Below are 27463 nucleotides of genomic sequence, written 5' to 3' on the forward strand. Positions count from 1 at the left end.
TTTACACAGCACCGGTTCAGATAGCCTTGAAACCCAAGGCGAGGATATTTATACAAGTAGCCAATCAGAATGTGATTTTTGTCTCCCTTCCTTCGAAAACATGGCTGTGCAGATGTTTTCTTTCTAAAAGCCATGTATATGAAAGGCATCTGTACAGTTCATTCCGTAACTTCAAAGGTTTCTGAAATGACTTGTTATGCTTACAAGAGCAACAAGAGCAAATATTACACAAACTTTATGATGAACTAAAATCTACTTGACAAACAAATTTGAAACGTATATTCCCAAGCTTGGGTACTGTTGGCGTAACATATCAAGATCAAGATCAAGATCAAGAAACTCAACTAAGATCGTCCTATCAGACGTACACAGCGCACAAATTAGGAACAATGATATTTCAAATCATCACTTTGAAAACATAGCAGGCAAAAGGCTGAAAAGCCCAACAGGCCGCGTATATATATTATGTTATGTTATGCATGTTTACTAGGTTCTGCACTGCAAAATTGGAGGCTTAAATTGCAGTGAATTCTGAGCTATGAATTTACAACGCTAAAGTTCAGTATTACCAGTTTATTTTTTGCAATATTTTGCTAAATTATCAACTTTTCTGAAGTTGGCACCCAAAAAAATGGCGACCGCCTTTTTCGAAATGACATTTTCGGAGATTTTACAAAAACAACGCCCAAACGAAAAGGTAGAATGGTGCCTTCCGTTCGATTTCAAGTCATGCTTTTCACATTTCCAAGCAAGATAACCGCTGAGAGTGCAGAAACGCCGCTGTTCGACTTTGAAATCTCGAATCGCAGACGACCTTCGCTTTCACAGTACAATCATAGCAGGTGAGGCAGTGTTACTCATTTCGATCAGCTCGTTTTCGTATTTTTTGTGCAGTACGATCATGTAGAATTATTGGAATCAAAGCAGGAATGACTAAGGCATGCAAATGCGTTGATTTTGTCGAAAGCTGTCATACAGTAGTTAGCTAGATTCTTTCTCTTGAGTTTGTTTGTATGACTGAATTTCGTCTTCAAAATCTTACCACTTCTGTGATTTTCATTGTTTGTTTAGCTCATCGGCAGGAAAATCGTCAGGCAAAATATCAATCTGTTGAATGATAACGTTAAGATAAGGGATGTTCAAACATGTAAATCTGCTTGCAAACACAAGCGCAAGGCCAGACTCTGCTTCATTGACTGCCAGATTTTCATTGAATCTTCAAACTGACTCGTTTGCAGACTCTCAAATTAGATCCAGTGTATGTATTCTTAGATTCATGATTGACCATTCAGGCTGTTTACGATGATGACGTTGTGTTTGTTTATGCTGATGCAATCTGCAGATCAAAGGGGACTGACCACAGGCTGACCCAGTGATCAATACAACTTGTGTTTACCACTCAACATTTCCTTCCACCTATAACTCAAGGGCAAAAATAAAGGTACATGCTTGTGGATTCATTATGCAATTCATGTCTGTGAAGATCACGATAGTTGTGAGCTTTAACTGATTATGCTTATTAATATCAGCACCATCCTCACCCCATAACACTCTCATGTCCAACTAGCACTGTAACCAACCTTCAACCCTGCCCCCACCCCCCTATCCTTGCCCCCTCTCTGCATAATTATGTTCAATTTTGCAGAATGACCTTGTTATCACTCCAGCGTCTGACCATGGAGTCTACAGGCCATAGTCTCAGATGTGATGGGATCAAGAGGATGCCAAAATGATCAAGGTAACTTTGCAAATACTCAAACAGATCTAAATGCAGAAGGTGATCCACAAACATGTTTGCTTAAACATTACAAGGTTACACCCAGAACAACAGCTGCTTATGAACTGCAAGCAACAAAGACCCTCTCCCCCTCCCCTCTTCCACCTGCAACATATATTTTCATATCCATATCCAACTTTTCCATTGCCTCTTATGTTGTATAACTGTTGATATTTAACAGTAACAAGGTTTTGTTTCCAATCAATGGCTCTGCATTTACCCTGTACACACACACACACACACACACACACACACACACACACACACACACACAAATATTCACAATCTCTCTCTCCCTGTCTTAAATTCAGTCATTTGAATCACTAACACTTAACTGGGGTTCAGTTACTGAATCTGTGATAGTGTTATTTGGAGTAAGATTATTGACTTTTTTGCTGCGCCTGTTCTTCTTACTGTTTTTCCTATCCACATAATTCGTTTTGTCCATTAAAATGCCTGTTTTTGTTTTAATCACTACAGTATGTGTCCATATAGTTTACGCCTGAGATGTGATGGGACCAAAAGGTTTCCAGAATGAAACAGGTAACTTTTTTTTGTTTACCTGATCTTTGTCATGTAGAAGGTGGTTCACATTATACATTGCAGTGTTGTTGTCTTCCAAATACATTAAACATTGTACCAGTCATTACATTTAAATCACAATGCTGACTAATATCAAACCTCCCCCGGTTCCCCAACTAGCCTTCTCACATCCAACCCCCCCCCCCCCCCCCCCCACCCCCCCCCCCCCCAACTCATTAGATCACGAACACCACACTAATAAAATCATATATACTGTTGCTGCTGCTAAAAGTTGTTGTGACTTGTTCATATGTTTTGTGTTTCCACAGAATGCAGTTCTTCCGTGCGCCTCAACGTCTATAGATCTATGGAGTCTACAACATTGTCTGAGATATGATTTGAGCCACAGCATGTCAGAATGATCAAGGTAACTTTTTAAACACATATAGCTGATCAAACTGAAGAATTCAAACACACAGTTTCAGTGGGTTTTTTAATGCATAAAACATTGCAACAGTCAGGGGCTTTCTCCCAATAAAGATTGTGAGGTATTCTTTGCAAGTTTTTTCGCTATGCAGAGTGTGATGTTTTTGTTTGTTTGCTGTACTAAATGAAGATGCACAGATAAAAGAAAGTCTTGCATGTAGAGGAAGGAATATGCTTTTGGTTTTTGACAAGACAAATTTTACTCATTAGAGCTTAAGTATAAATTCCTTACATTTTGAACCAAAATGTCAGACATCACAGATCTCTCAAATTAAAAAAAAAATGAGGGCATCATTCTGACTTGAACATAGACCTTTTGATAGCCTGGTTATGTTCTGTGTATAGTGAATTTCACATGTTGACACCAGTGCCTAGTAGGAAATGAATCGCACATCCTCCAATCTCCACCAAAAGAAGTCAGACGTATATGTGCCCATGTTAAAATAAAGTTTTATTTTTTCCATGTAAAAACCTGGACAAACATGACAATGTGGTGATACTGGGTAATATGATGAGGAACGTACCTTTAAAGGCCCAGTCCTTATTGTGAAAGCAGTTCTGCTCAGCTGGAATTTGGTGAATTTTTTTTTTTTTTACAAGTTTTTTGTTAATGAAGTGAATTCGCAAAAGAAATAAAGGATAACAATTTGTTGTGCACACAAAGCTGAGCATTCACTGATTCAGGCTGTTGAATTTTGTCATGTGTCTTGGGAAAGGGGAAGTCTTATTCTACGTAAAAGCATCGCCAGGTTTGGGTTGAGCCAAATCGTTTGCATGGAAAGGACTGTGCCTTTTAAGGACGCATGGATTTTTCATCTATTCAATTGCAGGATAAAAACACAACACCGAATAGTTTCTAAGCTATTATTTCTTTTCCTTTCTCGAGTCCCACGAAGTTCCCAATGCTAGGGCATACTTTTGTATAGAAGCTGTTCGTGGAAATGTCATGTAAGTTTTTACACTGGCGAACATGAATTTTTCAGACTGGCTAAAATGAAAAAAGTATGCATTCTTGTGTTTTGTTTCTGCAAGCGGTATCATTTTCCTAATGTTATCTGATTTTGATCTTTTACAGTTTTTACCGCTAGGATATGTACAATGGGCTAATTAAACATATACACCAGCCCACATTGCAGAACAGGATATGAACAAGGTATGTAGCGCTGTTTGCATCATTCGTTTAAATTCAAAAATCAGACTACTTTGCCTTCTTTGGCATTATGCATAAGAAAATTCATCTTTATTTTTTGCAATGCTGACTGTAATTCTGTGTGTGTGTGTGTGTGTGTGTGTGTGTGTGTGTGTGTGTGTGTTTACTGATATATTGTAATTTATTAATCGGCTGAAGACGACACAGTTTCCAACTCCCCAGTGAGACTTCTTGAGTCAGTTGCATGCATGATACATGTAGCTAACTGAGGTGTCTGCAAGAAAGTAAGGGTATTTCGTATACTTCATACTTGGTGTACATTAATTTCAGCTTCGGCATGACTAGTCCCGAAAGATGCTATTTTGTAGGTGAAATGGTCTGACTTTGGTTGTCTTTCGAAAAAGAATCCAAATTCGGAGATGGACTCAACAGTTCGAGGTTTAAAATGGAGCGGTAGACTAACGAACCCGATTTAACGCACTTGCGCTCGGAAGCGAGAGGTTGCGTGTTCAGGCTTGGGTCAGGCCGCAATTTTCTCCCCCCTTTCCTAACCTAGGTGGTGGGTTCAAGTGCTAGTCTTTCGGATGAGACGAAAAACCGAGGTCCCTTCGTGTACACTACATTGGGGTGTGCACGTTAAAGATCCCACGATTGACAAAAGGGTCTTTCCTGGCAAAATTGTATAGGCATAGATAAAAATGTCCATCAAATACCCGTGGGACTTGGAATAAAGTTTAAAAAATTCCATCTCACACGGCATTAAGTCTCAGGAAACATGAATACACGCATGCAGGGCCATTACAGGCAGGAGGAGGGCATCCCCATAGAGGATTGCGTTCCTGTCATCGGTTAATTTTGCGCAAGTGTGACTCTACCATGAAGGGGTCATTTTTCCAGTCAATCGTGTTCGGCGAATATCTTCATGGTTGTTGTGCATGAATTTCACTTTGTTCATCACCATTCCACGAAGTTTCCTGTTTGTAGGTTTCATGGTCCGATTTTTTAGCTTCTTTCAAAAGTGTTCCAAAGTACCCCTCCATTTAACATGTAAACTCACAACTTTGTTGACCTTCGTCATGCATAAGCTGTAGTTAATAAACACCAAATGATAACTAATTCGGTCAACGGATGTAGAAATTATAAAAACAAAAATTGGGTTGAATTTTGTGTGTGTCACCATCTATGTTTGTATTTTTGCAGGCAGGCAGGGGTGGAGTTGTGATGATGCGGTGCCGGTTGACTGAAGACACACGAACCAGCATTTTTCGGAAGTGTTTGGATCACAAATCAACATTATTTCACATTGAATGGCGGCAGACATTCATGTATATATTCTCAGATCAGACGTGTGCTTTGAATTCGGATGTTTAAAAACAAGAGACAAACTTGAATAAAGCCTTACGAAGTACATGATTGCAACTGGAGCAAAAGTGTGTGTGTGTGTGTGTGTGTGTGTGTGTGTGAAGTGCAACAGTTAACAATGACGATGAGACAGAATGCTAAAGCACAGATCCTTTTATTGAGTCACTTGAGAAAAAGTGACTCTATGTAATCGGTCAGTGTTAGTCTGTCCGGCCGGCCGTCCGTAGACACCACCTTAACGTTGGACTTTTCTCGGAAACTATCAAAGCGATCGGGCTCATATTTTGTTTAGTCGTGACCTCCAATGACCTCTACACTTTAACGATGGTTTCGTTGACCTTTGACCTTTTTCAAGGTCACAGGTCAGCGTCAAAGGAACAAGAAAAGCGTATGCTTATAGGACTCACCATTGTAATGTATTACAAAGGAACCAAATGCTGATACAACTTACCATTGTAATATATTACAGTGGACACCCCCCCCCCCCCCCCCCCCCCCCCGAATGCAAACTTCCTCCTTCTTAAGACCCTCCTTTAAGACCCTCCTTTCTCAGATGTTCTGTTCATAATCTCTGTAAATTTACCTCTATTTTAAGACCTGATTTTCTCAGATGGAGACATGGCCGGAATTTGAACCTAAACCTTCAACACGGACAGCTGACATCTTAACAAAAAGGCTAGCAATGACATCATACACTAAGAACTGCTTTACACATTTTTCCTACCAAAATACATGTGACCTTGACCCAAGGTCAAGGTCATCCAAGGTCATGCAACACAAAGCTGTTAATTCAAGACATAGGAAGTACAATGGTGCTTATTGGCTCTTTCTACCATGAGATATGGTCACTTTTAGTGGTTCACTACCTTATTTTGGTCACATTTCATAAGGGTCAAAGTGACCTTGACCTTGATCATATGTGACCAAATGTGTCTCATGATGAAAGCATAACATGTGCCCCACATAATTTTTAAGTTTGAAACAGTTATCTTCCATAGTTCAGGGTCAAGGTCACTTCAAAATATGTATACAATCCAACTTTGAAGAGCTCCTGTGACCTTGACCTTGAAGCAAGGTAAACCAAACTGGTATCAAAAGATGGGGCTTACTTTGCCCTATATATCATATATAGGTGAGGTATTCAATCTCAAAAACTTCAGAGAAAATGGGAAAAATGTGAAAAATAGCTGTTTTTTAGACAACATTTATGGCCCCTGCGACCTTGACCTTGAAGCAAGGTCAAGATGCTATGTATGTTTTTTGGGGCCTTGTCATCATACACCATCTTGCCAAATTTGGTACTGATAGACTGAATAGTGTCCAAGAAATATCCAACGTTAAAGTTTTCCGGACGGCCGGACGGACGGACGTCCGGACGGACGGACGGACGGACGACTCGGGTGAGTACATAGACTCACTTTTGCTTCGCATGTGAGTCAAAAATTAGACATTTTATATCTTTGACAAAGTTCATCGGATGTGATTGAAACTTTGTAGGATTATTCTTTACATCAAAGTATTTACATCTGTAGCCTTTTACGAACGTTATCAGAAAAACAAGGGAGATAACTAGCCTTTTCTGTTCGGCAACACACAACTTAACGTTGGGCTTTTCTCGGAAACTATAAAAGTGACCGGGCTCAAATTTTATGTGAACGTGACTCATTGTGTTGTGAATAGCAATTTCTTCCTGTCCATCTGATGCCTCATATAATATTCAGAACTGCGAAAGTGACTCGATCGAGCGTTTGCTCTTCTTGTTTAAGAATCTATATTGTCCTCCTTTTTTTTTTTTAATGTTGCTGTGTTGACAAACGTTCTCCGAGCAAACGTCTATCTAATGTTTTTGTCATCACATTGAAAGAATTTCTTCTGAGTAGAATGAAGCTGAATTAAAATGTAAAGAAAAAAAAAACCCATTGCTCAAAACATTAAGAAACAGGATGATTTTGGTTCGGTCGTAGACCTAAAAGCATTACCTAGGGATTCATTCGAGGCCAGTGTATCAGTGCACATTGAAAATCTGTGAAACCTCAGATATAACTTTATAAAACAAACAGAATTTTGATAAAAATAACCAAAATTCACAGTAGTTTTTTTTTGTTTTTCATCTCCCTCTTCACCCAACCCCAACCCTAATTGATGTGCCCTAAAAGCGCTCAAAAACAGACACACGTTAGTTTTTCGCCTCAGTGCTTATCCACATTTACAAATATTGTATCATTTATGTTTGGTCACTGCCCGTCCCTTTTCTGATAATTATAGTCAAGTTTTCTTTTATTTCCCTTGGATTCCCGATGGCTCCACGGTAAAAACCATGATCAGCGCATGCGCACTAAGGCCACTGAAGTCACTTTCCCGAATCTATTTATAACCTCCGACACGGTAGGGTAAATGACCGAGACGGCTTCGTGCACCGCGACAAAGTGGGAGGGAGAGACCCAAGTCGGTTAGCCCCCAAGAAGGTGACAACTCTCACCAAGTTACCACCCAATGGTTGTCACCCGCTTCGATCTTCGTGCACCTCAGCCCAGGTTATCCACTTTCAAAATTAGTTGAATATACACTCTTCAAAAAAAGTTAAGGATCGGTTGAAAAAACGGATCTAATTATAAAAAATTGCCAAAAAATTAAACATCGACATAATAATTAAAAGATTAATGTGTTTGAATTAACAAATAAACAATGAGTCTTGACCTAGAATTTTGTTTGGCGGGCAGAGTTATTTCCCTTTGTGGGACTTCTCAAAAGCTTCTGCATTTTGGAAGAAAAATGTTTTTTATAGCCCCATGAAATTTGCGGAACGCATGCCAGGGGAAAAGGTTGTGATGCACGTGCTACAACAGGGTCCTGGCTATGAACATCGCTCACCAGCTTGTGTTTAAAGGTTGACACGCTGACACAATTATGCACAGTAGCAACATGCCCCCACGAAGAAAACTGAGCGATTTGGATAGAGGAAGGGCAACAGGATGGCTACAAGACGGTGTTGCTGCCAGGCAAGTGGCCCAGAGGCTTGCAGTGGCTCTCTCTAGCTGTCATCATCAGACTAAAACAGAGATTCCACGCAACTGGAAGAGTGCAGGATCGAGCGACAACGTTCTGGTCGGCCCAGAGTCACCACACAAAGAGAGGATCGCTTCATTCAGAGGCAGGCCATGCAACAAAGAATGGCTACGGCAAACAACATTAGGCAACGCCTACAAGCTACCACCAACACTGTTGTTGGTGGTCAGACGATCCGAAACCGCTTACACAACTTTGGCTTGCGTGCAAGGCGTTCAGTCCGAGGAACAACCCCGACTGCTAATCACCGAGCAGCTCGCCAAGCCTGGTGCACTCAACATGTGAGGTGGCAACGTCAGCAGTGGGCTCAGGTGTTGTTTACAGATGAGTCCCGCTTTTGCTTGGAACCTGCTGGTGGTCGCATCCGAGTGTGGAGGCGTCGCGGAGAGCGCTTCGCAGAAGGCGCTGTTCTGGAACAACAGCGTTTTGGTGGAGGCTCTGTGATGGTCTGGGGAGGGATCAGCACATGTCTAAGGACACCTCTGTACCATGTAGTGGGCAACTTGACCGGTGTCCGCTACCAGAATGAGATCCTGCAACCCCTGGTCGTTCCAGCCCTCCAAGCGATCGGCCCTCGTGCTATTCTTCAGGATGACAACGCACCTCCCCATTGCTCTGCAGCTGTAAACACCTTCATCCAGCAGGCCAGGGTCAACAGGATGCTGTGGCCAGCCAACAGCCCGGACCTGAACCCCATAGAGCACATGTGGGACGAGCTTTTTCGTCGGGTACAGCAACATCACCCTCCTACTGCCAATCTGGGTCAACTGCTGTAATGGCTCCAGCAGGAGTGGAATGGAGTTCCCAGAGCATTCATATGCATTCAAAATAGATCCCTGCGCCTTGAGTCCGAGTCTGGAGATACGCGCGCGATATAAGAATATAACCTGATCCACTCCATGCGCCAACGATGTGTTGAATGCCTGGCACACAACGGAGGGCACACGCGTTATTGACACTGATTCACATTGTTGTGAATTTCATTTTCGAGGGTTGTCACGTTTGACACACTCTAGCTAAATTGTCGCTGCCGCGTTCGATCTTTGCTTTGTTTGTCATTACTCCTTGGTTGTTCAATTATATAATTTTAAAGAAATGAAAGAATTCGGTCTTGTCTGTTTAGTGTGGCGTGCTTGTAAAAAAAGTGATCCTTAACTTTTTTTGAAGAGTGTATGTGTCCCAGATTAATTTTTCTTCTTTTTCTTTGCCTTTTTGTGGTTTTGATTTGTTTTCTTGTCTGTAATTACAATTGTTTATGTTGTATTGTCTGTGAAAAGACACAGCTGCAAGGCAAGCTGCTTGTTGCCTTCAAACAGTTGTAAAATACAAGCCAGAAAAGGTACAGTATGTCAGAATTAAAACACATTCTGCCAGGAGCTTTTCCTGGTAGCATGATGAGTATACATTTTGTACATAAATTAGTGTGTGTGTGTTTGTGTTGAAAATGTGCATGTGCGCCCATGTGAACTTCAATGAATGTGCATTAAATTCATGTTAGTTAGCTGTTGCTTTTCGGGTCCAACGGACCATTTAGGCCAAATCAGGACCCCATTAAATTCATGTTATCATCCTGTGTTTTTGCATTTAGTCAAGTTTTAACTAAATGTTTTGATATAGACCAGGGACCAAGACGAGGGTGGTGGTGTATGTGTCTGTGTGTATTTGTGTAGAGCGATTCAGAGGAAACTACTGGACCCATCTCCATGAAACTGCATACTATAATTCTCCCAATTGATACCCCCAGACATTCTTTTCTTTAATATTTTCGATAAATGTCTTTGATGACACCATATCCGGCTTTAAGTGGAGGCGGCGCGCACTGTCACGACCTAATTTTTCAACCAAATTGATTAACATTTTGGTCAAGCAATCATGAAGCTTACAAATTAGATAATTGGTTTGCTCATAAAAGTTGTCACTAAAATCAAATTTTCACAAACTGATTTAAAAATAAATTCTGAACCCAAAAATATATAGAGATGTCATGTTTACTCTAAAAATGTGCTCACCATTGAATAAAATAGGTTAATTAGGCACAGCGTTTGCATGCTTCGTTGAGACGAGCGAAACCCGTCTTGGTCTTGACAGTGCTTTCTCGGCCTACAGGGTTTTCAGTCAACCTATGGTTTTACTAGTCTTGGTGAAATAAACATGCGGTACATTTAGTTTAATTCTGTGATTTCTACAGATTGACTAAATGTATAATTTCGCATTACCCAACTTGTTTAATAATTGCACACTAGCAAAAGAAAAGAAATGGTTGTGTGAATCAGAATGATTCTCAGGATGTGAATGACATTTTTGAAAGCTAACGGCTTGAAGCAAAACAAACAACAGAATAGCATTCATGATGATTTCTATTCCTTTAATCAATCAGTAATTGCTCTTTTGGAAATTACAAGTGTTACAATGACACAATGCTCATGCGTATAATATATGACTGACAAAAACTAACAATGTTGTATTTAGTGTAAAAGATGCATTTCCCCATACCTTGCTTAAAGGACCATAACAGGCTTTTTTTGGTGTCAAAAACGCGTTCATTTGCGTTTTGGCGTGACTAAGGCTAACCAGGCATATGCATGCCGCAGGAATTTGTTTTCTCACCTTCCCTCACAGGGTTTAGTTTATTTCGGAATCGTTTTGGGCCATAATCTGACGAATTTCGTGGCTGAAGCGAGGCGTTTTCGCGTTCCGATCTGGCGGCCATTGTATCGCGAACGTCCGCGAGAGTACGGAAGTGTTGAATTCTGGGTAAAATTCTGATGTCACAAACAGTGGAGCAACTTTAGCTGCTGAACCTTACAGTTTTGAGCCTGGGGGTTAAAATCAAGGGTCTGCGCGCCCCGTGATTAGTAATTTTTTTTACAAATCACGTTAATGCTCCCGATATTTTCTTGTCATCTCCAAAGGCAAGGCACAAAAACAAAATCCCTTGACTTTTGGGGTAGCGCGACTGTTTATGTTTAGATTTTTTTTTTTTCATTACTAGATTGTCCCGTCGCTGGGAAATTCGGGTCACTTCCTCCCAGTGGAAAGCAAGCAGCAACAAAGTCGCGCTACCCCAAAGTCAAGGGATCTATGGGATTTGTTTTTTCTTTTCTTTATTGTCCCATCGCTCGGAAATTCGGGTCGCTTCCTCCCAGTGGAAAGCTAGCAACAACAGAGTCGCGCTACCCCAAAGTCAATGAATCTATTAGATTTTTTTTTCATTTCTTTATTGTCCCATCACATTCCACAACTTCACAACTTCAACACATTACCACGTCTTGGACACATACATCTTGGACACAAACCACAACTTGGACACATACCACATCTTAAACACATACCACAACTTGGACACATACCACATCTTGGACACATACCACAACTTGGACACAGACCACATCTTAGACGCATACCACAACTTGGACACATTACCACATCTTGGACACATACCACAACTTGGATACATACCACAACTTGGACACATACCACAACTTGGACACATACCACAACTTGGACACATACCACATCTTGGACACATAACCACATCTTGGACACAATCATACCACAACTTGGACACATTCCACAACTTGGATACATTCCACAACTTGGATACATTCCACAACTTGACCACAAGCGCGACTCTTGTTGCTACTAGCTTTTCACTGGGAGGAAGCGATCCGAATTCGCCAGCGATATAGGACAATAAAGAAATGAAAAAAGAAAGAAAAACAAATCTAATGGATCCCTTGACTTAGGGGTAGCGCGACTCTGTTGCTGCTAGCTTTCCACTGGGAGTTAGTGATCCGAATTTCCCAGGATGGGACAATAGGCTGAATAGAGAAATGATTTTTATATTTTTTTTTACATTTTTACAAATTGCGGTTTTAGGTTCGACGTAATTTGTAATTTTTTTTTACATTTTTACAAATCACGGGTTAACAGCTCAGTTGGAGGTTTAATACACCCTTTCGGAGTCTCAGGCGAGAGCAAATCTCGCGTCGCGAGAAAATCCGCGCATTGCATGCTGGGATTGCAAATTGTACCAAACACGAGGTCTTCAGAAGAGGTACATTGCCGATTGCGTTCAAGTTTTCCCTCGTAAGCTCTTATCTCTTTGATATTTCTGTGGTTTTTGTCCCATGTTTCATGGATCTCGACTCGGTGAGACTGTGGAAAGTGCCGCAGCTTCAAAATTAAAACAACTTATGAGTTATTGATTCTTTTATGAACCAGAAGGGAGGCCGTGAGCGTTTTAAGAAGCAAACGAATCAATGTACTTAATTTGCTCAAGCAGCGAATTAACGTACCTCGATTCGTTTGATCATGTTTTAGTTTCAGGGCACACATATTTAAGTGCATAAATACGCCCAACAATAGACGATACAGTGAAATCTGGTTATGTTATATTTTTGAAACACTTAAAAAAAGGTCGTACAGTGGAATTGAAATATAACCAATAATTACAATAACCTCATTGCCTTCATTTAGTCAAAACGCCTTCAACAAAAATTAATTGGCACAATCAGGTTTCACTGTATCATCACATTTATAACCATCTTATGACAAATGTCAAGGCTCCAATATTTATTTTGCACAAAGTGACAAACACAAAAGTAATCAAAAACACAATATTGTAAATCTGCTTCCTCTAAACTTACAACTGGTCAAGACGAGAAACAAAAAAATGTATGTCAATACACATTTTCACTAAATTAAGCAAAAATGAACAACTTTTCATTCAGACATATTATATTTGATAATGATATAGTAATATTCATGTTTCACCTTTGGCAGACTTGTCAGCAACAACTTACATGAACTTAAAAACATTGTCTGATTTTTCCTTTCTTTCTTTCTTTATTTGGTGTTTAACGTTGTTTTCAACCATTCAAGGTTATATCGCGACGGGGAAAGGGGGGAGATGGGATAGAGCCACTTGTTAATTGTTTCTTGTTCACAAAAGCACTAATCAAAAAATTGCTCCAGGGGCTTGCAACGTAGTACAATATATGACCTTACTGGGAAAATGCAAGTTTCCAGTACAAAGGACTTAACATTTCTTACATACTGCTTGACTAAAATCTTTACAAACATTGACTATATTCTATACAAGAAACACTTAAGGGTAAAAGGAGAAACAGAATCCGTTAGTCGCCTCTTACGACATGCTGGGGAGCATCGGGTAAATTCTTCCCCCAAACCCGCGGGGGGTCTTGCTTCCTTCCTCAATGACCATCTTAAAGGACATATTTGCAACCATAAATGAAAACAAAGGCTGAAATATCACAATGACAAGCATCTAATTATGCAATGTTGTTTTTTTTACATACCACACCCCAGAGAAATTACAAAGAAGGGATGATTCCTCAACCACAATGGAAAAAAACTTGCTGACAATTCTATTTTGCGTAGCTGGAAGCATTCATGCCAGATTTCTACACACTGGACACCTTCAACCGACAGATTCTGCTTGACTTTTTAACAGGAATGATGTGTTTTATTAAATCTTTGCTGATGTTTTGGAAGTAAATGCAATGATGGACTTTATGTTCATCAGAAAAGAATAGCAATTGCAACAAGAGTAATTTTAATGCTTGCTTCATTGTAAGATATTTTAACATTCTTTCTTCATCTGTGTACATACAGCTGTAGTATAACAGAAGCTAAGAGAACAAAATATAAATCTTTAAAGTAAGCTTACTGCTAACAAATTATAGACCAAGAAGCCAGCAAGCAGTTTAAGTAACATGACTACGGAACATTTAAAGAAAAAAAGGGTCAACTCATCAGCAAAATGTATACATAAGATGTAATTGAGCATACAGAGTAAACATTATGAATGATATGAACATTAAAATTACGCTAAACACCAACATACGTTACATCCTCCCTTGCATAATCAGAGCCTCCAGTGGAGGCTGAGTTAACTCCTAATCTACGTTTGAAGCATTGAAATGTTCAAAAAGCTCCACATATATCCAGATACGTCATCCAACTTTAGATGAAAATGGACGAAACAAATTCCACATATCCAAATACGTCATCCAAACTCAGATGAAAATGGAGAAAAATGTATGTGCCATGTGCTACCCACTCCCACAGTAGATGTATACACATATTCAGCATTCACTTGTTTAAAACAGGATCAGCTACAGAATTCACAGACCTGCCTCTAACTGAAAAAAAACAGCACTTAAAATAATAATGTTATCCTGATCACGGCCTCAGCTTCCAGAGCAAACTTATTACAAAATACAATTAAGATATTGACTGCTTGCGACTCTGATATCCATGTCAACAGTTGGTAGGTGTAATGTCTGTAAGATGTGGCCTTGTACAAAATACCAGCAACTTCATTATCTTTAGTTCAGATTCCTCTGTAAATAACGGGTTAACATTTTTGTAATACTGCTCCGAATACTTTCAAAAATAATTTGTTTTCTGATTTGTATTTAACTTAAAAAAAAGAAGAACAAAACAAAACCACCATCACTGGTACAAAAATCAGGTAACCTCAAACCTTAAAATGTAACAACTGTGCAACTTTCTGAGGAAAAAAAAATATCTTAACAAGCAAACAGTCAAAACTGCTATCAAAATCCTGCCAATAAAAACAACATAAAATTACGCAAAAGAAAGAAACAATGATTCTCAGTTTGTCTAATGCACGACAAAAACCACCATTATTGGCTCAGTCAGAGGACAAGTGCATTGCAACCATTATTCTCAGACTTGGAGGCACAGAGACAAGATGTCTATCTGGGCTGGTTAATATTCATTGTTGCTTGAGCAGGCCTGGGCTTTTCATAAGAAGGCAGTGGCTTTTCATGGAAAGACTTCACTGCTTGTACTGGAAAGTCCTTGTCTCCCTGGACAGAACAAAAATAAAAATGTTATTCAAGAAATATTTTAAGTTTAGGTTTGAGGCAGTCCCTGGCTTCAGCTTTTTCCTGCTGTAAAAATGAGTTTGGCAGATCTGCAAAATGGCAGCGAAGTATTTAGCGATTTGAAAAAAGTTTTCGTGTTTTGCCAATTGCGGACAACAAAAGAATTCCATTCACTGAAATAAGTATGGGATATGACCAATGAGCAGTTAGATGTCTAAATGTTCAAACAGACACACACACAAGGTATAACTTGAAATCAGATACGTGTAATTTTAAGGGAATGCAATCAGGAAATGACTCAGTCAGGATTTTAAAGCCTTGTGGAAGAATCGTGCCCCACTTTTGTGAGTCAAACTCAAACAATAACACGTGGTCGACCAGTTAAATCCAGCAATCTCAGCAAACAACTGACTGCCTGCACGATATGACCTCATTTCTTTTGAAAATATACACATCGGAGTTTAAAATGTGTAGCGGCAATAACCGCTTGCCCCGGGTGATCGCCGACGTGTTCTGCCTGAGGTCACACGAGTTTTGCTTAAGGTCACTTCAGTTTGGGAAACACATATGCTCAGCGATCATTGCAGGCCAATGCCAGTGAATCTTGGCTCGGATGTGCAGACTTTCGGAAAAAAAAAGGCATTATATCCAGTAGACAATGCATTACCTAAACATCATAGTCAGTTATTCGCTGCGATTGCTGGTTTCAACTTATCGACCATGTGTTGTTGTTTGACTCACTAAAGAGGGGTGCAACTCTTCCACAATGCTTGAAAATGACCTGACACAGTTATTTCTGAACATGGTCTTTTGACACACTGAACGAGACAATTGCAGATGATTTACCTTCGTGGTGGCACCAGAAACAACTTGAGTTGTGTGATGCTTGTCTGCTTTGGGTGGACTGAAAAAAAGAAAAAGATGAACATGAAAACATGCAGTGACCGATCAACAGGAAGTTATACATGTCATTCCTAAATAAGAAACAGATTGCATGAAAATGAAAACATGCAGTGACTGATCAACAGGAAGTTATACATGTAATTCCTAAATAAGAAACAGATTGCACGAAAACAAAGACAAGTGAGACATTTTGATGAATTGTCAAAAGTGGTTAATAGTTTCAGCTTAAATAAAACAAACAAAAGATACATAATTATGCAATATAATTTCAGTTGAGTAGGTACATACATGTATTATGGACTAGATGAATACCCGGCGAAGCCGGGTGGATCGCGAGACACACACACACACACACACACACACAGAGAAGCCGTATATCGCAAGACAGAGTATGCAGCGTGGCGGTTCGCCGGCTTAGAGCACGTGTTGAAAATGTTCATAGACCAGTTTGAATGACTAGCAAGAGAGTACAATACGATGGTGGTTGGTCAGCCATGTTGTTGCTGAAAGAGAAAAGAGCACAGTGTTGAAAGTGATTTGATCTTTTTTAAGACAGACACAGAAACACAGGCAAAGCTCCTGACTATTAATGTTGCAATGAATATTTACTATGGGAGGGGTAGTATTAGTGGCAATATTTTGAAGATGGGAGGGATTTTGTACACGAATTGCAATACTTAGATGTACTACCTGTGCAGAAAAGCGCTGCTTAGATTAGTGGCAATATTTTAGATGTACCTGTGCAGAAAAGCGCTGGTTAGATTCGTTTTCGAAGTAGAGCCGAAAAAAAAAAGGTGTTTAGTTTCGTAATTCGTATCGCGAAACAGAGTATTCACCGCGCCACGCTTAGAGCACGTGTTGAAAATTTTCATCGACCAGTGTATGCTAACGTAGATTCTATTGCAATTCGTGCACAAAATCCCTCCCATCTTCAAAATATTGCCACTAATCTAAGCAGCGCTTTTCTGCACAGGTAGTACATCTAAGTATTGCAATTCGTGTACAAAATCCCTCCCAGCGTGCTTTCTTTTCACTGTCTTCGAATCGCTTGCCTTTCAAACCGGACGCTAAGCGCCCCTGAAAGTCGAGCGTCGTAACCTTGAAGGGTCACGTGACGAGTTGGCGGTCCAGGTTATTTGGTCTATGCTCATACACGTGTACAGGAAGCACATGTATGTAAATATTTGTCCGAGCAACAGCAAGGGTACTCACTCTTTCACAACCCATACAAACTCAAAGTTATTTCAGAAAATCGTCTTTTCTTGGTGTCCTTGCGATACATAATCCAGCCCCAGTACGCAGTGTGTCATACCGGTGTATCAGTGTACCACATTTGATCACAAAAGCACCAAAGGTTCAGTAACTTTTCTACAACAAATAACCTGACAACACAAAACCTAAGGCTTTTGTCGCTGGCATGGAGAATTAACACGGTGTAAAAATACAGTGGCACTCACCTATTAAGACCCCCCAATTCAAGACTTCCTTTTTTTAAGACCTTACCTTTTCACATGTTTTGTTCACAACATCTGCAAATTTACATCCATTTCAAGACTCCCTCCTTTTTAAGACTCGATTTTCTCAATTTGTTTAGGTCTTAATAGTTCCACTGTACTCACGCAGTCACACACACACATAGACAAACAGGCAGGGAGAGGAGCAACATTCGTATTTACTACCTAGTTCCAAACTCCTCCTCGTCCTCTGCAGTCATCTGAGGTTGATCAGGCTTCTCTGCTTCCTTTTTGTGTTGAACAACGCGCATCCCACCAACCTTTACTGAAAAAAATAATAAAGACATATCAATAAAGCTGTTTACATATATTATTAAACTTAAAGGCATATGTACGCGCTCCCGTGTTTACAAAGTGTAGTTTGCCCATAATCGATGTCAAACGCACCATAAGACCATATAATGACGATATGTCACCATGCGCGGACCATAATACATGCATTACAGCTTGTTCTAGCCTCTGAAAAAGTGAGGATGTCAACAAAGCCGCGGTGTTAGCTCCCTTGCATCAACGTTACATGTGTTGCCAAATCTATAAATAGGACGATCCAGATCAAAATGAAAATTAACATATCTCAACATTGAAGGGGTCCTAGACCACAATATTTTGCAGGGAACTTAATTTAGCATGTCTCCAGCTGTTGGTAAAGCAATTAGCGTGTATAGTCATCGAGTACATATGCCTTTAAAGTCTTTCAGTTGGTCAACTTCATCAATACTCTAGCTTCCTGCCATTCTTGTACATCAATCTTCTGTACCAAATCTATGTCTTGAACGATCACCACAAATATTGCAGAAATTAGTGAAAGTCTTATCTTCGCTATAACTACTTGCAGGCCAATGCACATCTGGTAGTGTAAGCATAACTGAAAATGACTCAGCTGCTGTTCAATCATGTGTGTAATTAAAACCTGCATGTGTGTGTGCTTGATTGTCACGTGAGGCCGCTGACAGCGACACCTCTCCCTACCCCTCTGATCAGGTGGCAATGTAATTTAAATTTGAATTGTGCAATCCAGCAGTCATGTGATTGTAAACTGAAAATGCATGCATTGAGAATCTATATTACTCAATCACACTTTTGATCACACACAACTGTTGTTTATGGGCTGATTTACCCGACATTTTGTGTGACACTTACCATTCTTATGACTAAAATATTTGAAATCAATTTCTAGCCAATCGCTACATCAACACCGGAGTTAAATGTCATTAAGCGCTCATGCACGAAGCCTTTGCTTATAGCTCAGACATTCTTGACCGATTCGCCTGAAATTTGTGGATCTAAATTGCATAATCCTGATGCCCAATTCGAGATGGATTGCTTGATATTCTTCGGGGTTAATCGAAAGAAAGTGTGTGCCACCATTTTATTGCTGAGCGGAGCAACCGCTTTCAAGTCAAATGGTCACCGTTCTATGGTCCAGAGTGGCATAGTGGTAAGAGTCCTTGCTTTTCACGCTGGGGTACGGTGGTTCGACTCTCAATCAATCTTGTTTTTAAAACGTCAGAGTTCTACTGTACACTGGGTACCTGTGTGATTTGTTCGTGTTTTGGTTAGATTTTTATGTGCGTGGTTGTGTTGTATTTTTATTGGGGGGGGGGGGGGGATATTTTTACCTGTTTTCCTAATATTTGAACTGTAAAACACTTGGAGCTGTCATTCGGATTTGTGCTACAAACAAAAAAAGGACTCTCAAGACCCAATCAGTATCAAAAGAAAATCCAGCTACCTTTAAAGCTGGCAATGTAACATTCACTGGTTATCATTTTCAAATCACGATTAACTGGGAGGGACATCAAAAGGAGACTCACATTCTTCTCCCCGTACGCAGATGTTAATAATTGAATGTCCAAAAATGTATTAAACTGAAAACTGATCGAATTACTTACAACAGTGAAACAAAGCAAGACAAGAGTAATTAATTATGCTGATGTCTCACTTTGTTTTACCATTAAATTTCCTTCAGCAGTCAGCATCGTTCAGCAATGTTAAAGAGTTCTGAACAACTTTCAAGGACTATGGCAATTTCTCAAGGACTTTCATCGACTCCTCCAAATCCGAGCACTTCCCGTTCCGAGGATTTCAAGCACCTGTACGAACCCTGATAGCAGCCATGCATGCACCTGCCAGAAAAACTTTCAAACATACAGTCTGTCAATGTCAGCTAGGTGATGAGAAACTAATTACCTGTTTTCACTGTTGTTTGGTTTTTATTGTTTGTTTTTTCTTTGGTTCTTTTTCTTTTTTAATCTAAATTTTATCTCTACAAATTACATTAAGTTGGTACCAAAGGCATGCTAACGTGACCAGAGAGGGGATAAAAGCTAGACAAGCAAACACACATATATATATCTATATATATATACGACTAGTGTCTGTCTGTCTGTCTGTCTGTGTGTCTGTGCGCGATGCGCGGCCAAGGTTCTCGATGGATCTGCTTCAAATTTGGTGGGCTTATTCAGAGAGACCCCGGACACAACCTCATCGATGAGATATTTCAACAAGTGCTCTCAGCGCGCAGCGCGGAACCGATTTTGGTTCCACCTCAGCTATTTTGGTTCCACCTCAGCTTACCCGGGCCCCCATACCGACACACCATAGCCGCTACACCACATCACAACGCCAAAGTTCTCGGTGGATCTTTTTCAAATTTGGACACCGTATTCAGCTACACCCCGGACACAATATCATCGATGAGATATTTCAACACGGGCTCTCAGCGCGCAGCGCTGAACTCATTTTCGTTTTTGCGTTCATTTCACCATTATAAGTAACTCTTCCTTATCTTCTCCAGTGTTTGGCGTTTATCTCCCTTCCTTCGTGTGGCTTTCCCGTTCAGTTCTAAGTTACTATTACTATTTTTAGAATGTCACTGCGCTGTCCACTGCGCTGTCCACAACGCTTCCCTTGCACCCGTAAGTTGTTCTTACTGTCAAAGTGAAAAGGTCGAATCAATTTATAGCCACGCGAAAAATACACTCTCACCTATCTCTATATATTTATAGATACAGATATGCATATATATATACGGCTTCTCTGTGTGTGTGTGTGTTTGTGTGTGTGTGTAGGCAAAAACCTATGTATTATAGAGTTCTGTTTGTGATGGGGTCTAGCGGCTTTTGTCTGTCTGTATGTTCTGGCATGTGAGAAGCCACAGCAGATAATATAGGGCTAAGAAATAAGCTCTAAAATTCTCAATCCCGTTTGACAGGACTTCGCCTTTCAAAGGTGATTGTGGTGAACCGCCACGCTGTCTGTCTCTGTCGCACCGTTCACCCCAAATTCCCGTTTCTGAGGTACTATTTTTAGAATGTCACTGCGCTGTCCAGAACGCTTCCCTTGCACCCGTAAGTTGTTCGTACTGTCAAAGTGAAAAGGTCGAATCAATTTATAGCCACGCAAAAAATACACTCACCTATCTCTATATATTTATAGATATAGATATACATATTATATATATACGGCTTCTCTGTGTGTGTGTTTGTGTGTGTGTGTGGGAAAAAAACCTGTTGATTGTAGAGTTCTGTTTGTGATGGGGTCTAGCGGCTTTTGTCTGTCTGTATGTTCTGGCATTTGAGAAGCCACAACAGAAAATATAGGGCTAAGAAATAAGCTCTAAAATTCTCAATCCCGTGTGACAGGACTTCGCTTGCAGAGGTGATTGTGATGAACCGCCACGCTGTCTGTCTCTGTCTCGCGATTCACCCCGGCGAAGCCGGGTATTCCTCTAGTATATAGATATATATATATATAAACAGATAATTCCACTTCCACAGAATCAGCAACTTAATAACGGCCATATATATATACCACTGAGCATATATGCAGAGATCGATAGGCTATAGCTAGAGTGTATGGACCCGTCACACTCACAGGAAATGTTTTGCAACTTGCAACTGAGACTGTGCCAAAAGGTGACGTTTTCATGTCAGTATGTCCCAAATGACATCACCAGTACATTTTTCATTCTATCTAATCTGTTTTCGTTCTATTTTTTCTAATAACATGCGTTAACAATTGATTGCCAACTGGAATGGAAGAGCACAAAAAGTGTAACTTGATATGTAGTTTCTCTAGAGGGAAAAACATCTTCCACTTTCATGTCAGTGTGTCCCATGCAACATACATTTGCCAAACAGCTATGTGCAAGTAGATTATTTGTTAGTGGTATAGAAAATACTGATCAACAATTAAAGTCAGTTTTCACATTCATTTTCTACCTATTTCTTATTTGTTTATTCTGTTGGCAATGGTGAAATGTCAGCAATCGTGTGTCATTCGGGACAGTAGACATGACACCTGACCTTTTGGCACAGTCTCAACTGCAAGACACATTTCATTTTTAACTCATAAAGTTATGAGACCAAGGGTAGGGCGGATGGTGACTACAGAGGTGAAGGGAGGGGAATGTTTACAGTGCCGCGTGCGGGGCTATGTGGGCAGTATACCTGCCCTTGTACAGCTCCGGCACTGTCGCGGCTGACGCGCCTCAGTTCTATACCGAACACTGCACCCTCATTCAAGGCAACTGCACCGCGCTGTTCTGGGCAGACTGATACGAAGAGGTATAACTTATAAGTGACCCTAGTGGCTGAGGCAAAGCCAAATGCTCCTCTCAAAACTATACATGTATACTGAACACCGCTGTCCATATTGTGACATTTAGTCAGTGAAAGGGGGCGGGGCCAACAGGCTCTCTTTGTTGACACAGCGAGGGTGACTTAATCCGTTTTAATCCGTCCTGAGTGCCCCCAGTCAGTCAAAGCACAGTTCAGTAACAACATTGAATTTTGTTTTTCTCCAAATATGCTTTTCAAAATTAAACAGAGGAAGTTAGTACTTGCATATTCATACATTTCTTTTTAAGAGCTTTAAAATAATACCAAATACTATTTGATCGGTGTACACTACATTGGGGTGTGCACGTTAAAGATCCCACGATTGACAAAAGGGTCTTTCCTGGCAAAATTGTATAGGCATAGATAAAAATGTCCATCAAATACCCGTGGGACTTGGAATTAAGTAAAAAAATTCCATCTCACACGGCATTAAGTCTCAGGAAACATGAATACACGCATGCAGGAAAAAAAAATAAAAAAAAATATGGGTAGCGCCGTATATATGGCAGCTCGCTTTCCCCAGGGAGAAAGCAGCCCGAATTTCCATGAGGGTAACCTCACTGGACTATAAATCTTATCCAATCCAATCACAAAAACTGTCATCGTGCAAAACGTAATGGGAATTCTTCAAATGTTATCAGATTTAATTTTTGGACTACGTTTCTGTGCGTTTCCGGAATGTCTTGATATAAGAAAAGATAACTGGGTAAAACTGCAACCCTTCCTGATAACTTTGCAACTATCCGCAAAGTTGCATCCTTTTTCTACACCGATTAAACGTGTTGAGGTCACGCGTCACCGCTGAAGCTAATTACTATCAAAACAACTCGGATGCTTCCCCTACAATGCAAAGTTTGCACGAGGACTGATAAATCTGTCGCATCGTTAGATAGAGGCACAGGCTGTATTTGATCTTGTGTTCTTCAGTACTGTTCGGGTACGTTTCCAAAAAAAGTGAATGACACATCCTGAGGTTAAAGTAGACAATCATTCCTTTTTCGTTCACTTAAAGTAGCTGTCAAACTTTTTTTCATGGCAAAGACCTCATTTCAAACAATTTTCTTCTCCGCCGCAGCCTGCGGTGACTTACGCACCTGTTCTATAGCATATATGTGCAGTTGTTTTTGTTTCCATTCACTCTAGTCAAGCAAACACAACATACGCAGCTATGAAAATAAATAAATTCAACTACATCAATTAAAACCAAACACTAAAATTAACACCATAATCCCTATATTGCATCAAGCGTCAGACACACACACACACACACACACAATTAAAGAATAAGCAGTGTTAAAGTGTGTATCTGCTATGTATCGCCCGCACGGCATTTTCTGTTTTCCTTTTTCTGCACAAGTGTTTGTTTCTTAAAGTCCTGATAACTTGGCGGAGAACGACGATAGGGGTCCACGGAAAAATGCACTGAAAACCTAAAACCTTGTTCTTTCTCTCGATGTTTTTTGTTTTGTTCGAAGTTGACAGAGATTTGGTCAAAAGGCTCTCGTGACAAGTTTACTCTGTGTAAAAGTGACAGAAACCTCGTGATGCACATTTTGGGATCATGACGCAGCATTGTCACGCAGGAGTTTGTTAAAAAGCTCAGAACACGTTTTTGTACCTATAATTTGTTTAAAAATAAGGTGGAGAAGTATGAATTAAAATATTTGTAGTCAATGGCCAAGTGGCAAGTCTATATCGGCTATGCGGCCCGTGTATTACTTTTTTCACTTATCCTTTTTCTGCACTGGGGTATGTTTCTTTAAGTCCTGTAGGCAACTCTGACATCAAACTCTCATCCTCTGCTAGAAACCTTGGAGTGACCTTCACAGACACCCTCTCCATGGACAAGCACATCACGAACATGTGCAGATCCGCATACACTGAGATCAGAAAAATTAGCAGCATTAGATATCATCTTTCCTTTGACGCCACCAAAACTCTTGTCTGCTCTCTCATTCTCTCCAAATTTGACTACTGCAACGCTCTACTCACAGGCATTCCCCAGCACCTCACAGACAAACTTCAGAAAGTGCAAAACACAGCAGCTTGGGGACTCATCTTCAGGGCAAAGAAACACGACCACATACAACCACTCATGCAACAACTCCACTGGCTTTCTATATATCTTCCCGCATCATACACAAGACCGCCAACATCTGCTTCAACTCTTTCACTGATCCTCACTTTCCTGTCTATCTTTCTGAACTCTTGCATCCTTACACTCCATTCAGACAGCTTCGCTCATCCACTAACAGCAGAATACTTTCCATCCCACGCACCAAAACCACTGGCGACCGTTCTTTCTCCTTTTCCGCTCCCACTCTCTGGAATCAACTTCCCCACCCCATCCGTCACTGTGAAACCTCTTCTACTTTCAAAAAGACCCTTAAAACCCACCTTTTCAAGTCTGCTTACAATACTTAAAGCACACGCCTGCCTCATGATATGATTTTATCTGCCAGCATTTTTAAATAAACTCATTAGTTAAATATTTTTATTGGGTAGTCTCACATATTTAACACCCTATATATATATATATATACGGTACTACTGTTGTTTGTAAAATATGTTTTAAATGCTTACTTAATTCTTTTTATGTATTTAAATATTTGTAGAATTTACTCTGTGTGTGTGTGTGTGTAGTAATTATAGTAAAATAGTCTGTTTATTTGTTCGACCCTTTTAGGATTATGGAGTTTTATGCACTGCCTTTTATAGTTAACTAAACTTTTGTATTTGAAATAGCCCATTGCAGTTGGTGTAGGCCTTATTTTAATCGTTTGTCCAGTATTTAATTTAATTCTCTATTTTTGTATGAACTCAAATGTTTAGTGTTCTTAGTATGTCTTGCTAGGCTAAGTTCTATTTAATCAGAGTACAGTCGAACCCGTTTATAAGGACCTCGCTTAGTAGAAATTCTCCTATAAGGACACCATAATGCTTGTCCCTGCCAAAGTTGTTCTTTGTGATTACTTAGAAAACCTCTCATATAAGAACCTCTTTTATAAGAAACCTACCTTTTAGGAACAACATTTGTTTGCTCCCCACACGTCTTTCCCTCGGATATAAGAACCGAAAGTAGAAATCATCATTTCCAGGAAGGGTGTTGTAAGAACCTTCGCTTATAGGAACACCACTTGCTGCTCCCACACGACCTTCCCTCTGATATAAGAACCGAAAGTAGAAGTTATGATTTCCAGGAAGTGGGCTTTTTCGTTTCCGTTTGGGTTTTTAATTTTGATGTCATTTTTGTGCATTGGAAATGAATGTTTTGGAGTTGTGTACTCACGTTTTGTCGCACAGCACGGAACTTGGGTCAATCTTGTTGTGTCTCAATGTTATCTCCCCCACTTTTGTGTGTGTGTGTGTGTGTGTGTGTATGTGTGTGTGTCATTCAACGAGCCAACGTTCACGCAAAACACAGACCCAGGTCGAAGGATTAAGGCAAGCTGCCATTTTTCCATTCTTGCCCATGCTACCTCCCTGGGAAACCATATTCATACATAAAGAAAGACGAAATCATAGGCCTTTTTCTTCAAGAAAAAGTCTAGATTTTCTATGCATTTTGAGCAGTGATACATACATGTACATGTACATGTACAGACAAAAGACGGGGTCAGGTCGTAAGCAGTCAATCTGCCGTGATTTTTTTCTCGACCCTGGTGCGGGATGGGGCCGCAATTCGGCATGAGATATCCTGACAGACAAGAGAGTTTTCTGAAAACCAAATATCTCTGAATGCATCCAACAGCTCTACAAAAACAAGCAAGAAATCGCTGCAGAAAGACACACACACACACACACACACGTGACACAAACACACACACACAAACACACACACACACACTCTGACACCATCAGATGCCGATATACAGCCTCTAAAATTATACTGTAGAATACAAATGTATTGAGCTGAGACACCTTTTCCTCGGTTATAAGAACACACACTTCCACAAATGACCTTATAACCGAGTTTTCCCTTACAGTGACCCTCGCTTACAAGTGCTTTTAGTTATGCGCTATAGAAATCTCCTTAATAAATAAATAAATAAATAAATAACTCTGCGGAGAACAACTATACGGGCTTACGGAAAAATGCACTGGAAACCTGACACTTTGTTCTTTTGAACAATGCGGAACAATGTGTTTAGTTTTGTTCGAAGTTGACGGAGATTTGGTCAAAACGCAATCAAAATTGACGTAACCGTTGAAATAACCGAGGAAGCCCGAACTTTGACTGCATTTGCAGCCTCGTTTTACGTTTATCTTACGACACCTTATCCCGTTTGGTATCGTTAGAAAGCTTAGAACATTTCCTTTCTAAATTCTTCTTCATAAAGAAGATGTGGTTATGTCAAAGACATGTACATACGGATATATCTAAAGTCCTTCATAATTATGACCAAACGGTCCTGTGCCTGAACCGGATTAGTGAAAACCACTTGAGTCAGGGTGTTCGCGTGCCCTTAGGCAGGGGGAGGAGCTTCCATTGTGCAGCTAAATGTCCGAAATCTGGCGATCTGGACAGCCGTGTGAATGTCTTCCAGCATAAATACATGAAGCTCAACATACTTTTGAGAAGCATACAATCAAATAAAAGTAACACACAATAGCTCTCAACATACTTTTGAGAAGCATACAATCAAATAAAAGTAACACGCAATAGCTAGCATGCGAACGTCCATTGTGCTTTGTCCAGTGTGCAGACTTCCACGTGGGCGACACTCGGTCTCATTTGAAAATTTCACATTTAATAATGATCCCGACATATATTTCAAAGTCGTCCATCAGTACTTTGCATCATACACCAACTAGCCAGTTGGCAGGTGCGATGGAGTGCATTGTGATTTGTTTTGACATCGCTCCTCACGAGTCTGCGAATATTCATATTGCAACACCCAACGAGTGCCCCAAATTGACGAAGTGGAAAAATTCGCATATTTTGTCGAAAGATGTACTATTCAATATCCAACCTGCAGGAGCGTGCCCAGCTTTTAGATCTCCCTCTGCTCCCGCTGCTCCTGCTTCTTCGTTAGCTGACATTTTGGCTTTCGAGTTGTTTTTGCGAACAATCTGTGTCACACGCCTTCACTTCTTGGGATTGTAAACAGCTGCCAACTCAACTGTGTAGAACGTCACTAGCTTTTGTAAAGAAAAAGAACCGGAAATAGTCTAAAGCCGGA

The 27463-nt window shown here is 40.3% G+C and overlaps 1 protein-coding gene and 1 long non-coding RNA gene across 3 annotated transcripts; one reads left to right on the forward strand and one right to left on the reverse strand.

The window, feature by feature from the left end:
- Positions 1–583: 583 nt before the first annotated feature.
- On the forward strand, positions 584–5345 carry LOC138959081 (uncharacterized). Of its 2 annotated transcripts, none has more exons than XR_011453613.1 (7): positions 584–842; positions 1343–1441; positions 1646–1738; positions 2258–2320; positions 2629–2726; positions 3861–3938; positions 5136–5345. It is a non-coding gene; the product is annotated as an uncharacterized lncRNA (long non-coding RNA). The 2 variants fall into 2 exon arrangements; XR_011453614.1 differs by having other exon boundaries at positions 2273–2320.
- A 5366-nt stretch (positions 5346–10711) lies between these two features.
- On the reverse strand, positions 10712–27415 carry LOC138959083 (death-associated protein 1 homolog). Its single transcript, XM_070330431.1, has 4 exons — positions 27254–27415; positions 17824–17923; positions 16088–16145; positions 10712–15223 (listed from the first exon to the last, which is right to left on the reverse strand). Exons 1-4 carry the CDS (start codon positions 27321–27323, stop codon positions 15110–15112), a joined length of 342 nt encoding a protein of 113 aa, XP_070186532.1. The 5' UTR covers positions 27324–27415; the 3' UTR covers positions 10712–15109.
- Between the last annotated feature and the right edge of the window lie 48 nt (positions 27416–27463).

The sequence above is a fragment of the Littorina saxatilis genome, linkage group LG2, assembly GCF_037325665.1.
Source record: "Littorina saxatilis isolate snail1 linkage group LG2, US_GU_Lsax_2.0, whole genome shotgun sequence".
Classification (NCBI taxonomy): domain Eukaryota; kingdom Metazoa; phylum Mollusca; class Gastropoda; order Littorinimorpha; family Littorinidae; genus Littorina; species Littorina saxatilis.